This window comes from Macaca mulatta, chromosome 6, assembly GCF_049350105.2.
Source record: "Macaca mulatta isolate MMU2019108-1 chromosome 6, T2T-MMU8v2.0, whole genome shotgun sequence".
Classification (NCBI taxonomy): domain Eukaryota; kingdom Metazoa; phylum Chordata; class Mammalia; order Primates; family Cercopithecidae; genus Macaca; species Macaca mulatta.
In genome coordinates, this window is record NC_133411.1 from 186577159 (window position 1) to 186591338 (window position 14180).

Consider the following 14180-nt stretch of genomic DNA (forward strand, 5'->3'; position numbering starts at 1 on the left):
TTCAATATTCAAAGATTAATCACTGTAATCCACCATGTTGACAGCCTAAGGAATAAAAATCACACAATCATATCAATGCAAAAAATAAAAAGAGCATTTGACTAAATTCAACATGCACTCATGGCAACAAAACAAACAAACAAACAAAAATCTCTTAAAAAATGGGAATAGAGAGAAAATTCCTCAACTTGGAAAAAAAATTTTATAAAAAAGCTACAGCTCACTTTTTTTTTTTTTTTTTTGAGAGAGAGTTTCATCCTGTCACCCATGCTGGAGTGCAGTGGTGCGATCACAGCTCACTGCAGCCTTGACCTTCTGGGCTCAAGTGATCCACCCACCTCAGCCTCCCAAGCAGCTGGGATCACAGGCATGTGCCACGACGCCTGACTATTTTTTGTATTTTTAGTAGAGACGGGTTTTCACCATGTTGCCCAGGCTCATCTCGAACTCCGGACCTCAAGTGATCTACCCACCTTGGCCTCCCAAAGTGTTGAGATTACAGGCATGAGCCACCGTGCCTGACCTCACATTATTCCTAAAGGTGTAAAACGGAAGGCTTTCCTCCTAAGATTAGCATTACGGCAGGGAAGTCTGCTCTCACCACTGCTATTCTTTTTTTTTTTTTTTTTTTGAGATGGAGTCTCGCTCTGTCGCCCAGGCTGGAGTGCAGTGGCCGGATCTCAGCTCACTGCAAGCTCCGCCTCCTGGGTTCACGCCATTCTCCTGCCTCAGCCTCCCAAGTAGCTGGGACTACAGGCGCCCGCCACCTTGCCCGGCTAATTTTTTGTATTTTTTAGTAGAGATGGGGTTTCACCGTGTTAGCCAGCATGGTCTCGATCTCCTGACCTCGTGATCCGCCCATCTCGGCCTCCCAAAGTGCTGGGATTACAGGCTTGAGCCACCGCGCCCGGCCGCCACTGCTATTCAACACAGTACTGGAAGTTATAGTTATAGTTGTAGTGCAGGAAAAGGGAAATAAAGGCATACAGATTAGAAAGGAAGACATAGGGCCAGATGCAGTGGCTTGTGCCTGTAACCCCGGCCCTTTGAGAGACCAAGGCAGGAGGATCACTTGAGGCTAGGAATTTGAGACCAGCCTGGGCAACAGAGGGAGACTCCATCTCTGTTAAAAAAAAAAAAAAAAAAAATTAGCTGGGCGTGGTGGCATGCTCCTGTAATAGCAGAGACTCAGGAGACTGTGGCAGGAGGATCCCATGAGCCCAGGAGTTTGAAGGTGGAGTTGGAGCTATGATGGCGCCACTGTATTCCAGCCTGGGTGACAGAGTGAGACCCTGTGTTCCATGAAAGGGCCTTATACGCAAAACGATCTCCAAATGTCAAAAGAGCCAGGGAATCAAAGAAGGAGGCACACAAATCCTGTTTGTCAGTATTGGGTGATTTATTGGGGAACTTACAGGTAGTAGCATGGTCTTGGGAAGCTGCAAAACAGGTAGATCTCCACAATTACTCCCCAGATCCAGGGCTTATATATCATAGGAAAAGGGGATATGTGCTCCAGGGAGGCAATGGGAGGCAACTCGCCAGGACAGGCAATAATGCTGTATGCATAATCGCCTATAATTGGTGTGATAACATCAAGGTTGACAAGTAAACTAGGGACACTAAGGACAGTAAATAAAGTAGGAATCAGGAGGCATTCCTGAGACTGGGACTAATCAAAAGTCAACATGGCAGGTTAGCATCCAAGATGGAGTCACTTTTGTCGTGATATCCCATGTCTAAGAAGAAAAAAAAGAGAAAAGAAAGGAGAAGAAAGGTGGAAATAACTGTCTCTATCTGCATATGCCATGATTGTCTACACTGAAAATCTCAGAAAATCTACAGAATATTCCTAGGACTAATAAATGAGTTTAACAAGTTTGCAGGATGTAAGACAAAGAAAAAACCCAATTGTATATATATATACTAGCAATTCACACATGAACACAGCAATTTAAAGTAGAATACTATTTACAATAACCCTAAAAGGTAAAATATGTAGGTATAAATCTAGCAAAAATGCACTAGACATACATGCTAAAAACTACAAGAAAGCTGGTTTAAAAAATTTGAGAAGATCTAAATAAATGCAAAAGACACTATTGATACAAAAAGCAAGAACATACTTGTTCAAGTATAAGTTTCAAAATACTGGAGTATTTGGAGTCAACTCTTTTAATAACATGCCAAACCAACTTGAACAATCGTGCAAAGATTTTGTCTATGTGAGTCAATAATCTATTAAAGTTTTATTTATTTATCGTAGAGACAGGGTCTCACTGTGTTGCTCAGGCTGGTCTTGAACTCCTGGGTTCAAGCAATCCTCCCGCCTTGGCCTCCCAAAGTGTTGGGATTACAGATGTGAGCCACCGTGCTGTCATTAAAGTTATCTTATAATTCACTAAAAAACCTTACAGTAGGTCTTGTCAGCCATTGAATTACTGTCTAGCTAGACGTAACTTAAAATAACTTTCTGGCACAGGGTTCACTATTATAGGCTGTCCTGTCACATGTCTGCAGAATTTGAATACACTCAGGTACTTTGCATTAAGATCTCCATTTACCATCAACACTGACTTACTTAGTTTCTTTTTTATTTTTTTTTTAAAATGGAGTTTTGCTCTGTCGCCCTAACTAGAGGGCAGTGGCACAATCTCGGCTCACTGCAAGCTCTACCTGCCGGGTTCATGCCATTTTTCCTGCCTCAGCCTCTCAAGTAGCGGGGACTACAGGTGCCTGCCACCATGCCCGGCTAATTTTTTGTACCTTTTTTAGTAGAGGCAGGGTTTCACCATGTTAGCCAGGATGGTCTCAATCTCCTGACCTCGTGATCCGCCCACCTTAGCCTCCCAAAGTGCTGGGATTATAGGTGTGAGCCACCGTGCCCTGCCCTTAGTTTCTAATTCCCTGTTTCCTTGAACACATTTCTGGAACAACTTATATACTTATGTTCCAAATTACATACACACACACACACACACATTCATATTCTCCTACTGCCACCATCTCTACTTCCCTCTATTATTAAATCCCTCATAAACTTTCTTTCCTGGCCAGGCGCGGTGGCTCACGCCTGTAATCCCAGCACTTTGGGAGGCCAAGGTGGGCGGATCACGAGGTCAGGAGATCAAGAACATGCTGGCTAATGCAGTGAAACTCTGTCTCTACTAAAAACACAAAAAATTAGCCAGGCGTGGTGGTGGGCGCCTGTAGTCCCAGCTACCTGGGAGCCTGAGGCAGGAGAATGGCGTGAATCCGGGAGGCAGAGCTTGCAGTGAGCGTCCAGCCTGGGTGACAGAGCGAGACTCTGTCTCCATTAAAAAAAAAAACCAAAAAAGCAAAAAAACATAGAGTGTGTTTAGCTTTGTAAGAAATTGCCAAACTCTTCCAAAGTGGCCATACCACTTCGTATTCCCGCCAGCAATGAATGAGAGTTCCTGTTGCTCCACATCCTTGCCAGTATCTGGTGTTGTCAGTGTTCTGGATTTTGGCCATTCTAATTGGAGCATACTAGTATTTATGTCATTTTGCTTTAATTTACAATTCTCTAATGACATATAATGATGAACATATTTTCATAGGCTTATTTGTCATTGTTATTATTTACTTATTTTTTAGAAGCAGGGTCTTTCTCCCAGGCTAGAGAGTACCATCATGGCTCACTGTGGCCTCAAACTCCCCAGTTCAAGCAATTCTCCTGCCTCCACCTCCTGAATAGCTGGGATTATAGGCCTGGCACGCCTAGCTACTTTTTGTATTTTTAGTAGAGATGGGGTTTCACCATGTTGGCCAGACTGGTCTCAAACTCCTGACATCAGGTGATCCACCCACCTCAGCCTCCCAAAGTGCTGGCATTACAGCATGAGCCACCGAGTCCGGCCACCACTGTGCATTTTTATTTATAATAGTGCCAAACTGGAAACAGCTCAGATGTCCTTCAATGATTAATGATTAAACAAACTGTGGCACATCATACAATGGTTATTACTTAGTGGATTTTTTCCAATTGTTTTTATTGTGGTAAAATAAACATAACATAAAGTTGACTGTTTTTAAGTGTACAGTTCAGTGGGATTAAGTACATTATGTTGCCATACAACTCTCACCACCATCCGTCTACAGAACTCTTTTTATCTTGGAAAACTGAAACTCTATACCTATTAAACAATAACTTCCTACTCTCCCTGTCCTCCAGTCCCTGGCAACCACCATTCTGCTTTCTGTCTCTGTGATTTTGATGTATCTAGTACCTCATATACATAGAATTACCCAGTATTTATCATTTTATGTCTGGCTTATTCCACTTAGCGTAATGTTTTCAAGGTTCATCTATGTTGCAGCATGTGTCAGAATTCCCATCCTGGCCGGGCGCGGTGGCTCAAGCCTGTAATCCCAGCACTTTGGGAGGCCGAGACGGGTGGATCACGAGGTCAAGAGATTGAGACCATCCTGGCTAACACGGTAAAACCCCGTCTCTACTAAAAACACACACAAAAAAATTAGCTGGGCATGGTGGCTACCTGTAGTCCCAACTACTTGGGAGGCTGAGGCAGGAGAATGGGGTGAACCCGGGAGGCGGAGCTTGCAGTGAGCGAGATCACACCACTGCACTCCAGCCTGGGTGACAGAGCGAGACTCCGTCTCAAAAAGAGAGAAAAAAAGCATAAACCACCACATCCAGCCTATTTTTACTTTTTTGAGGAATCATTATACTGTTTTCCACAGTGTCTGTACCATTTTACATTCCCACCAACAGTGCACAAGGGTTCAATTTCCCCACATCCTTGTCAATGTTTGTACTTTCTTTTCCTTTTTTTTTCTAGTTGTCATCTTAATGGGTATATGACGTAGTATCTCATTGTTTTTTATCTCATTGTGAGTTGTGGTTCCCTAATGATTAGTGATGTTGAGCATCTTTTTGTGTGCTCACTGGCCACTTGTTGATCATTGGAAAAATGTCTATTCAAGTCCTTGTTATGATTTTTGAATCAGATAGTTCTTTTTTTTGTTGCTAGTTTTAGAAGTCTCTGCATATTCCAGATATTAATCCTTCGTCAGATATATGATTTGCAAATATTTTCTCCCATTCTGTGGGTTGCCTCTTTACTCTGCTACAGTGTCTTTTGATGCACAAAATGTTTTAATTTTCACAAAGTCCAGTTTGTCTATTTTTTCATTTGTGGCCTGTGCCTTTAGTGTCATATCCAGGAAGTCTGTTACCAAATCCGATGTGGTAAAGCCTTTGCTATATATTTTCTATGAGTTTTATGCTTTGGGATTTTTAAAGTTCTGGGTCTTTTTGAGAGAATTTTTATATATGGCGTTAGACAAGGATCCACCTTCACTTTTTTGCATGTGAATATCCAGTTTTCCCAGCACCATTTGTTGGAAAGACTGTCCCTCCTCCCTGCATTGAATGGGCTTGGCCTCCTTGTTAACAATTATTTGACCATATATGGGAGGGCATATCCTGGGGCTCTCTATTGTATTCCATTGGTCTATGTGTCTGTCTATACCCAGTACTACACTGTCTTGATGACTGAAGCTTGGAAGTAAGTTTAGAAACGAGGAAACGTACAGTGAAACCCCGTCTCTACTAAAAAAAATACAAAAAAACTAGCCGGGCGAGGTGGCGGGCGCCTGTAGTCCCAGCTACTCGGGAGGCTGAGGCAGGAGAATGGCCTGAACCCGAGAGGCGGAGCTTGCAGTGAGCTGAGATCCGGCCACTGCACTCCAGCAAGGGGGACAGAGTGAGACTCCGTCTCAAAAAAAAAAAAAAAAAAAAAAAAAAGAAACGAGGAAACGTGAGTTCTTCAGCTTTATTCTTCTTTTTTAGGATTGTTTTGGCTAATCAAGATCCCTTGAGAGTATATGAATTGGAGAATGAGTTTCTCTGTTTCTACAAAAATGTCATTGGGATTTTGATAGGGATTGCATTAAATCTGTAGATTGCTTTGGGTAGTATTGACATCTTAACTATATTAAGTAAGAATGATTTTTTTTTTTTTTTTTTTGAGGCGGAGTCTCGCTCTGTTGCCCAGGCTGGAGTGCAGTGGCCGGATCTCAGCTCACTGCAAGCTCCGCCTTCCGGGTATACGCCATTCTCCTGCCTCAGCCTCCTGAGTAGCGGGGACTACAGGCGCCCGCCACCTCGCCCGGCTAGTTTTTTTTGTATTTTTTAGCAGAGACGGGGTCTCACTGTGTTAGCCAGGATGGTCTCGATCTCCTGACCTCGTGATCCACCCGTCTCGGCCTCCCAAAGTGCTGGGATTACAGGCTTGAGCCACCGCGCCCGGCCAGAATGATTTTTATTACTGATTCAATCTCCTCACTAGTTATAGGTTTATTCGGATTCTGTTATCTACTCTGAGTCAGTTTTGCATTTCTATAAATTTGTCTATTTCATCTACTTTATCCAGTTTGTTGGCTTATATTTGCTCATAGTACTCTCTTATGATCCTATTTCTGTAGAATTGATAGTAACGAGTCATTGCAGTCGGGATCCGGCAGCAGAGGCTGTGTGTGTGTGTGTGTGTGTGTGTGTGTGTGTGTGTGTGTGTGTTGGTGGTCGGAGAAATGCTTGAGAGGGTATGAGGACAAATAAGTGGTAATGGGAGACCTTTTTTTTTTTCTTTTAATCTCGTTTGATAATACATTTGTGCATTATTTCGTCGTTCTCTTTAAATTCATTTTTTAAAGGTAGAAGCAAATCAAGAGTGGTAAATGCTGTGCCAAGGAAAGTCAGGGATCCTAGGTTCGAATCCTGTCCCCGTTCGCAATTCGCTCCGCGACCTCAAACAAACGACCTCAGTTTCATCTATAAAAAGCTGGTAACCATCGTCAGTTGCCAGGCCGTGAAGAGAGTCAACTGAAATAAGTTTTTATTCTAGGGCATCTGCTCTCTGTCAGGTAAGAGCCGCGCCCCAATCAGGTACTGCCGCGCCAGGGTCGCAGGACATCTCGGGATTTGTGGTCCACCGGCGGAACTCGCGGTCCCGGCAGGCACCGCGGCGGCGGCAGGGCGACGTGGCGCGGCCGGTTGCGGCTGCGCAGGCTGGTGGAGCAAGATGGCTGTGGAGCTGGGCGTGCTGGTTGTCCGGCCCTGGCCCGGAACCGGGCTGGGCAGAGTGATGCGGACTCTTCTGCTGCTACTGTGGTTGGCGACGCGCGGAAGCGCGCTCTACTTTCACATCGGAGAGACGGAGAAGAAGTGCTTTATTGAGGAGATCCCGGACGAGACCATGGTCATAGGTGCGGGGGCGGGGAGGAAGGGGCGAGTTTGGGACGTGACCGTGGTCTTGGGGCAGGGGATGCGCGACAGTCAGCTCTCTAGAGCCGAGAGGAGATGGCCTCGCTGTGCCCAGGCGGTCGGGGAGCCCATGCCACCTCGCGCTCCTCTGACCTGGGCTCGCCCTACTTCCCTCCAGGAAACTACCGGACGCAGCTGTATGACAAGCAGCGGGAGGAGTACCAGCCGGCCACCCCGGGGCTTGGCATGTTTGTGGAGGTGAAGGACCCAGAGGACAAGGTGAGCCAATCCCCCCCCCGTTCCTTTCCATCAAGCTTTCAGCCAGGCAGGCTCTGGCACTTCCTCTTCTAGTTCCTGCATCTGCTGCAGTGGGAGAGACAGTTGATGTTGTGGGAATATCCTGACTGTTGCATGACCCTGCCAAGTTACTTACCTTCCCGGAACCATTTTCCCGGTCTGTGAAATGGGCGGATTAATTGTGGTGATAAAAATCAAAGAGTTTTGTCAACTCTTAAAGCCATCTAGACTTTAAGATTTCACAGAACGTGATACTTTCCCCACAAAATGAGCTGCTTTTAATCTTCACAAATAAGGGGATATGAAAACGAACGGCAAAATCCTTCAGCTGTCACCTTCTGTCAACTTTCATTAGAAAACAAACTCACGGGGGGTGTGGTGGCTCATGCCTGTAATCCCAGCACTTTGGGATGCTGAGGCGGGTGGATCACTTGAGGCTAGGAGTTCAAGACCAGCCTGGGCAACCCCCGTCTGGCAAATCCCGTATCTGGTAAAAATACAAAAAAAAAAAAAAAAAAAAAAAAAAAGCCAGGTGTGGTGGCACACACCTGTAATCCCAGATACTTGGGAGGCTGAGGCACTATAATCGCTTGAACCCAGGAGGCTGAGGCTGCAGTGAACTGAGATAGCACCATGGCAGTCCAGCTGGGACAACAGAGTGAGACTGTCTCAAAAACAAAAACAAAAACCCAAAAAGCAACTCACACCAGAAGAGTTGAAAGGGCATGAACTATAAAGGAAAGCCTTTCCCAAGAGCAGTCAGTCACTTGCCACCCTGATGTCAGTCTCTCAGACTCTAAACACCTGCCCCAGAGAGTTCTCAGACAAGTATATGGCAAGAGCTGCTGAGCAGCTTTGGATCTTTTAGTGTTGTGAGGTGCCAGAGGCTGTGCTTGTCAACTTTTGCGGTACTTAGAGTCTTAAGCACTGTTTTCCTCCATTCCCATCCCTACCATAACACTGACTGAAGCTTTTTCCCTTCCTCCAGGTCATCCTGGCCCGGCAGTATGGCTCCGAGGGCAGGTTCACTTTCACCTCCCATACCCCTGGCGAGCACCAGATCTGTCTTCACTCCAATTCCACCAAGTTCTCCCTGTTTGCTGGAGGCATGCTGGTAAGTGGGCCCACATGGGAGTTGCAGCTTTCAGCCTTCATCCTTTGTATGCCTCCAAGGGCAGATTCAGTTTCACCTCACATACCCCTGGAGAGCACCAGGTCTGTCTTCACTCCAGTTCCCCAAGTTCTCCCTCTGTTGGAGGCATGCTGATAAGTGGGCCTATATGAGACTTGCAGCTTTCAGCCTTCATCCTTTGGTGAGGACTGGGGGACTGGTGGTGCTGTGGGTGTGAGAGGATCGTGTTAGATTTTGTGTCTCCTAAGAACGCTGGGTTTCTAGTGGGTATCCAGGACACAATGACTGAGCTCTTTGTATATGCCTCACTCAGAGCACCAGCCCAAGCTTAATACATGCTTGTGTGCCCAGAGCCCCATGGGGCTAAGACACTGAAGAGGGCCCAGTCTGTTGGCTAAACGAACAGATGAAGGAAAGTCGGGGATGAGCTGTCAGTCTCTGGCAGGAAGATGGAGCAGGGCTGCCAGATTTCCCTTATCTCCTTTGTCTGTCCTCAGAGAGTTCACCTGGACATCCAGGTAGGTGAACATGCCAACGACTATGCAGAAATTGCCGCTAAAGACAAGTTGAGTGAGTTGCAGCTACGAGTGCGACAGCTGGTGGAACAAGTAGAGCAGATCCAGAAAGAGCAGAACTACCAGCGGGTGAGTGACTGGGCCAGGAGCAGTGGGCTTCTCCCTAGAAGCTGCCCACTGGCTCAGTCAGGAATTTCACATCAGATTCATTCTGAGACCCCCAAGGGACTGACCTGCACTGCATTGTAGGCTGTGGGGTGGGTATTACTAACTCCACCTTGTAATTGGGTATACAGACTCATAAGAAGCTGTCATTTCCCTAAATCACAGTTACACACAGAATGGCACAGTAGGATTTGATACCAACACCTTGGGTGCTGTTTCAGTGGGTCCACATGCTCCCAGGACCAGGGTCTCAAACTTACCGGTGACCAGGAACCAGAGAGTACCATGAATGAATCTGTGACCTGAAGGACTAGCAGGGCAGTGACCCATCTAAACAAGCACAGCCACTATTCAGTGTCACCTGGGGGCCTCCTTGCAGAAATACCAGCCTTGAGTTTACAGATGTCCCATTTTTTTCAAGAGGAAATAGCCAAGATTTTTATGTGAACATTTTAATTTATTTTTTATTTTTTTCTATTGCTGCTGCACAAATTGTCTGGGTTTTAAATGTTGACAAAAGACTGTGCACTGTGTGAGCCCAACAAAACATACATAAAGGCCAGATCCAGCCCCCAGCCTGCCAGTTTACAGCCTGTGCCCAACATCTTCAAGGAGCAGCCTGGAGACCTAGGCAGAGGGCATAGAGCACGTCCACTCCTGCATGCTCCAGGACAGCTCTGCCTCGTGGGGTGATACCACAACTACCTTATCTCTCTCCCAGGCACCAGGGCAGGACTAGGTGAGGACTATGCCTGACAGATGAAGAAACAGACTTGGGAGAATGAGTAGGTTGCCTGAGGGTAAAGATAGTCCCCAGGTAGAGTGACACTTTGCAGGCACTTGGTTGGAACCTGGGAAAAGCTGGCTGACCTTGGGCATGCTCTTGGGCTGGGAATGCAGCAGTTCTAGCAGCCCCAGCCAACTCAGGCTCACCTTATATTCCCCTACAGTGGCGAGAGGAGCGCTTCCGGCAGACCAGTGAGAGCACCAACCAGCGGGTGCTGTGGTGGTCCATTCTGCAGACCCTCATCCTCGTGGCCATCGGTGTCTGGCAGATGCGGCACCTCAAGAGCTTCTTTGAAGCCAAGAAGCTTGTGTAGCTGTCCCAGGTGTCACGACCCATCCTCCCAGGCTGGGGGAGAAAGGACCTCCTGGAACTGACTTCTGGCAGGAGGACTGGTTTCCAGCCATACCTGCTCTGGAAGGGAGAGGGGCTGCAGGCACCCACAGGCACAAGCTGAAGGCAGCAGCTTGGCTGGCTAATCCTGAGCAGGTGGTGGGGCAAATGCCTGCCCTCTCTCTCTGGCCTCTGGGCCCTTTGCAGTAATCACCCAGGGGCTGGTAATGTCCCTCCTCTTGGCACCTCCGAATCACAGTGTTACTGATCAGGGATGTGAGGCTGCTGTCGGGGGTGGGGGGAGGGGGATGGGCAGGCAAGCCAGTCTTCTGTCTTCCTTTGCTAACTTAGGGTTTGAGCGGGTTGGGGTATGGTGCCTGTCATACCTACCTGCCACCCTGGGAACCTCACTGTTCTCTATTTCAGCCTAGACCTGCTGATCCCAGGGTGTGTGTGAGTTGAGGGTGGGTGGAGGGGTTTGCAGTGTGGGCATGTGGCCCTGCATTTGACCTCAGCTTCTTCACATGGTTGTCCATTCTGGGGCTTAAAGAACTGGGACCAGACCAAGTAGAGGCCTTGGTGCTGGTTGAGGTGGGGCCTGCAGAGTTTTACTGATTTCATTTTCAATAAATTTAGGTTTGTTACATGAGTTTCCCAATTAAAAAAAAAAAAAAAAAAAAAAGAAAAAACTCGTCCAGTGCAAGTTACTCAACCATCAGTGGGCATAACTGGAAGAAGCTTCAGAGAATGTCAGTTCTTCCAAAGAGCAAAGCACTTCACATTCCAAAGTGAATTCCCGCCAGTCGGCTTCATTCTTTCCTTCTTCTCCAGGCCTTCCTGTGGCAGGGAATAGTAGGTTTGTCCAAGATTATACAACAAGTAAATTGGGCTGGGGCTCAAATCTACACCCTTTCCCCCGTGCCAGCTCCCTGGTGAGGTCCCCTCTGTTTCTGGAGTCAGCGAGCAGCATTGTCACGGGTGCTGCCAGGAAGTGCCTGGTAAGGAGGTGCATTGAGCAGGGAGTGCTACAGGACAGCCACCCTGGGCTGGCAGGGACAAGGATGTTGATGGGCTAAACCAACAGCAAGTGATTTCAACCAGGACCACGAAGGAGAGGAAGGATTCTGCTGGAAAGAGATGGCAGGACAGAGGTGACTGGAGAAGTGGAGGTAAACAGCTGGAATGGAGGTGGATGGGTGCTTTGTTTCGGCTGCAGAGGGTGTTGTGAGGAAGCTGGAAAGGAAGGTTGGATTAGAGTTAGAGAAGCCTTGAGCCCCAGGGAAGCGATTTGGATATGCCCACCTTTCAAGAGGGGCTGCAGGCACCCACAGGCACAAGCTGAAGGCAGCAGCTTGGCTGGCTAATACTGAGCAGGTGGTGGGTAAATGCCTGCCCCCTCCCTCTGGCCTCTGGGCCCTTTGCAGTAATCACCCAGGGGCTGGTAAAGCCACTGAGAGCCCTACTGGCACCTCTGAATCACAGTGTTTCTGATCAGGGATGTGAGGTTGCTGTTGGGGGTTGGGGGAGGCAAATGGGCAGGCAGTTTTGAGAAGAACCTTCTGACAAGAAATGTGAGGAAGGTTACAGCAGTGTGTGAGAAAGACTGGGAAGAAGGAGACAAGTCTGGGGGCTGCTTCCCCTACTGGGAGGATGCAATCTGGGCTCATGCTGCCAACTAATTCTTCTTCCACATGAAAAAAAGGTTTTTGGCCGGGCACAGTGGTTCACACCTGTAATCCCAGCATTTTGGGAGGCTGAGGTAGGTGGATGGCTTGAGACCATGAGACCAGCCTGGCCAACATGGTGAAACCTCATCTCTACTAAAAATAAAAAAAATTAGGTGTGGTGGCATGTGCCTGTAATCCCAGCTACTCGGGAGGCTGAGGCAGGAGAATCGCTTGAACCCAGGAGACAGAGGTCGCAGTGAGCCAAGATTGTACCACTGCACTCCAATCTGGGCTACAGTGGGACTCTGTCTCAAAAAAAAAAAAAAAAAAAAAAAGGCCGGGAGTAGTGGCTCACGCCTGTAATCCCAGCACTTTGGGAGGCTGAGCAGGCGGATCACGAGGTCAGGAGATTGAGACCAACCTGGCTAACATGGTGAAACCCTGTCTTTACTAAAAATAATATGAAAAATTAGCTGGGCATGGTGGTGGGCGCCTGTAGTCCCAGGGACTCGGGAGACTGAGGCAGGAAAATGGCTTGAACCCGGGAGACGGAGCTTGCAGTGAGCCAAGATGGTGCCACTGCACTCCAGCCTGGGCAACAGAGCGAGACTCTGTGTCAAGAAAAAAAAGTATTTTTAAAGAACAGCTTTAAAATTGCAGAAAAATTGTGAAGACATTTTCCCTATTATTAACATCATGCATTACTTTATCCAGACTTCCTTAGTTTTTACCTACTGTCCTTTTTCTGTTCCAGGATTCCACATCACATTTAGTCACTGTGTCTCCTTAGGCTCCTTTTGGCTGTGACAGTTTCTTAGACCTTCCTTGTTTTTGATGATTCCTTGACTGTTTTGAGGAGTACAGGTCAGGTATTTTGTACAATTTCTCAGCTACGGTTTGTCTGATGTTTTTCTCATGATTAGGCTAGGGTTGTGGTTTTCTGAAAAGAGACCACAGGCCAGGTGCAGTGGCTCATGCCTGTAATCCCAGCACTTTGGGAGGCAGAGGCAGGCAGATCACCTGAGGTCAGGAGTTCAAGACCAGCCTGGCCAACATGGTGAAACCCCGTCTCTACTAACAAATACAAAAGTTAGTCGTGCATGGTGGCAGTCACCTGTAGTCCCAGCTACTAGGGAGGCAGAGGCCGGATAATTGCTTGACCCTGGGAGGCAGAGGTTGCTGTGAGCTGAGATCGTGCCACTGCACTCCAGCCTGAGCGACAGAGTGAGACTCTGTCTCAAAACAAAGACAAAAAACAAAAGCAAAAGACACCAGAGTTGAAGTGTCATTATCAACATGGCTTATAGCTGGATATCACATTTAAAAATTAGATAATTTGGGGCTGGGTGCGATGGCTCATGCCTGTAATCTCAGCACTTTGGGAGGCTGAGGTGGGCAGATCACGAGGTCAGGAGTTCGAGACCAGCCTCATAGTGAAACCCCATCTCTACTAAAAATACACAAATCAGCCGGGCATGGTGGCGTGCGCCTGTATTCCCAGCCACTCGGTAGGCTGAGGCAGAAGAATCTCTTGAACCCAGAAGCTGGAGGCTGCAGCAAGCCAAGATCGCCCCACTGCACACCAGCGCGGGCGACAGTGTGAGACTTCGTCTCAAAAAAAAGAAAAAAAAATAGATAATTTGGGTTTTATGTGAGATCTGATTTCTTGAGATAGTGAATCTGACAATCTGAAGTAGGGCTTCATCCTGATGTAGTAACATTGAACCGGATGGAGTGGTCCCCTTAGATGGGCTGTGGATTGGTCAAGGTTCTGCTGTAGGGTCTGAGTGCCCTGGGGGAGTCAACAGGAAGGGGAATGGGTAGATTATATACGTCCAGGTTTAAGAGGTAAAGGGGTTACTGGGAATGATACATTTCCCATCCAGAGTGACGTTCTCTCTGAAGCAGAGTGATTAAGATCATAGATTGTGGGGAGAAAAAAACAAAATAAAAACCCAAAACCCATATAGATTGTGCAACCAAATTACCTGATTTGCTTCTCTGTGGCTCAGTTCCTTCAACTTTAACTTGGGGATAA

General features: G+C 47.3%; 1 protein-coding gene across 1 annotated transcript; it reads left to right on the plus strand.

The window, feature by feature from the left end:
* The first annotated feature begins 7016 nt into the window (after positions 1-7016).
* Positions 7017-11153, plus strand: TMED9 (transmembrane p24 trafficking protein 9). Its single transcript, NM_001193984.2, has 5 exons — positions 7017-7251; positions 7428-7528; positions 8535-8660; positions 9176-9322; positions 10309-11153. Exons 1-5 carry the CDS (start codon positions 7068-7070, stop codon positions 10456-10458), a joined length of 708 nt encoding a protein of 235 aa, NP_001180913.1. The 5' UTR covers positions 7017-7067; the 3' UTR covers positions 10459-11153.
* Positions 11154-14180: the final 3027 nt, after the last annotated feature.

What these genes read in the sequence shown, in the direction of transcription:
- TMED9 (NM_001193984.2), top strand. Translation starts at nt 7,068, where the DNA reads ATGGCTGTGGAGCTGGGCGTGCTGGTTGTCCGGCCCTGGCCCGGAACC. An exon ending in TGAAGGACCCAGAGGACAAG is followed by an intron (nt 7,529 to 8,534) that starts GTGAGCCAATCC and finishes CCCTTCCTCCAG; the next exon opens with GTCATCCTGGCCCGGCAGTA. An exon ending in TGTTTGCTGGAGGCATGCTG is followed by an intron (nt 8,661 to 9,175) that starts GTAAGTGGGCCC and finishes GTCTGTCCTCAG; the next exon opens with AGAGTTCACCTGGACATCCA.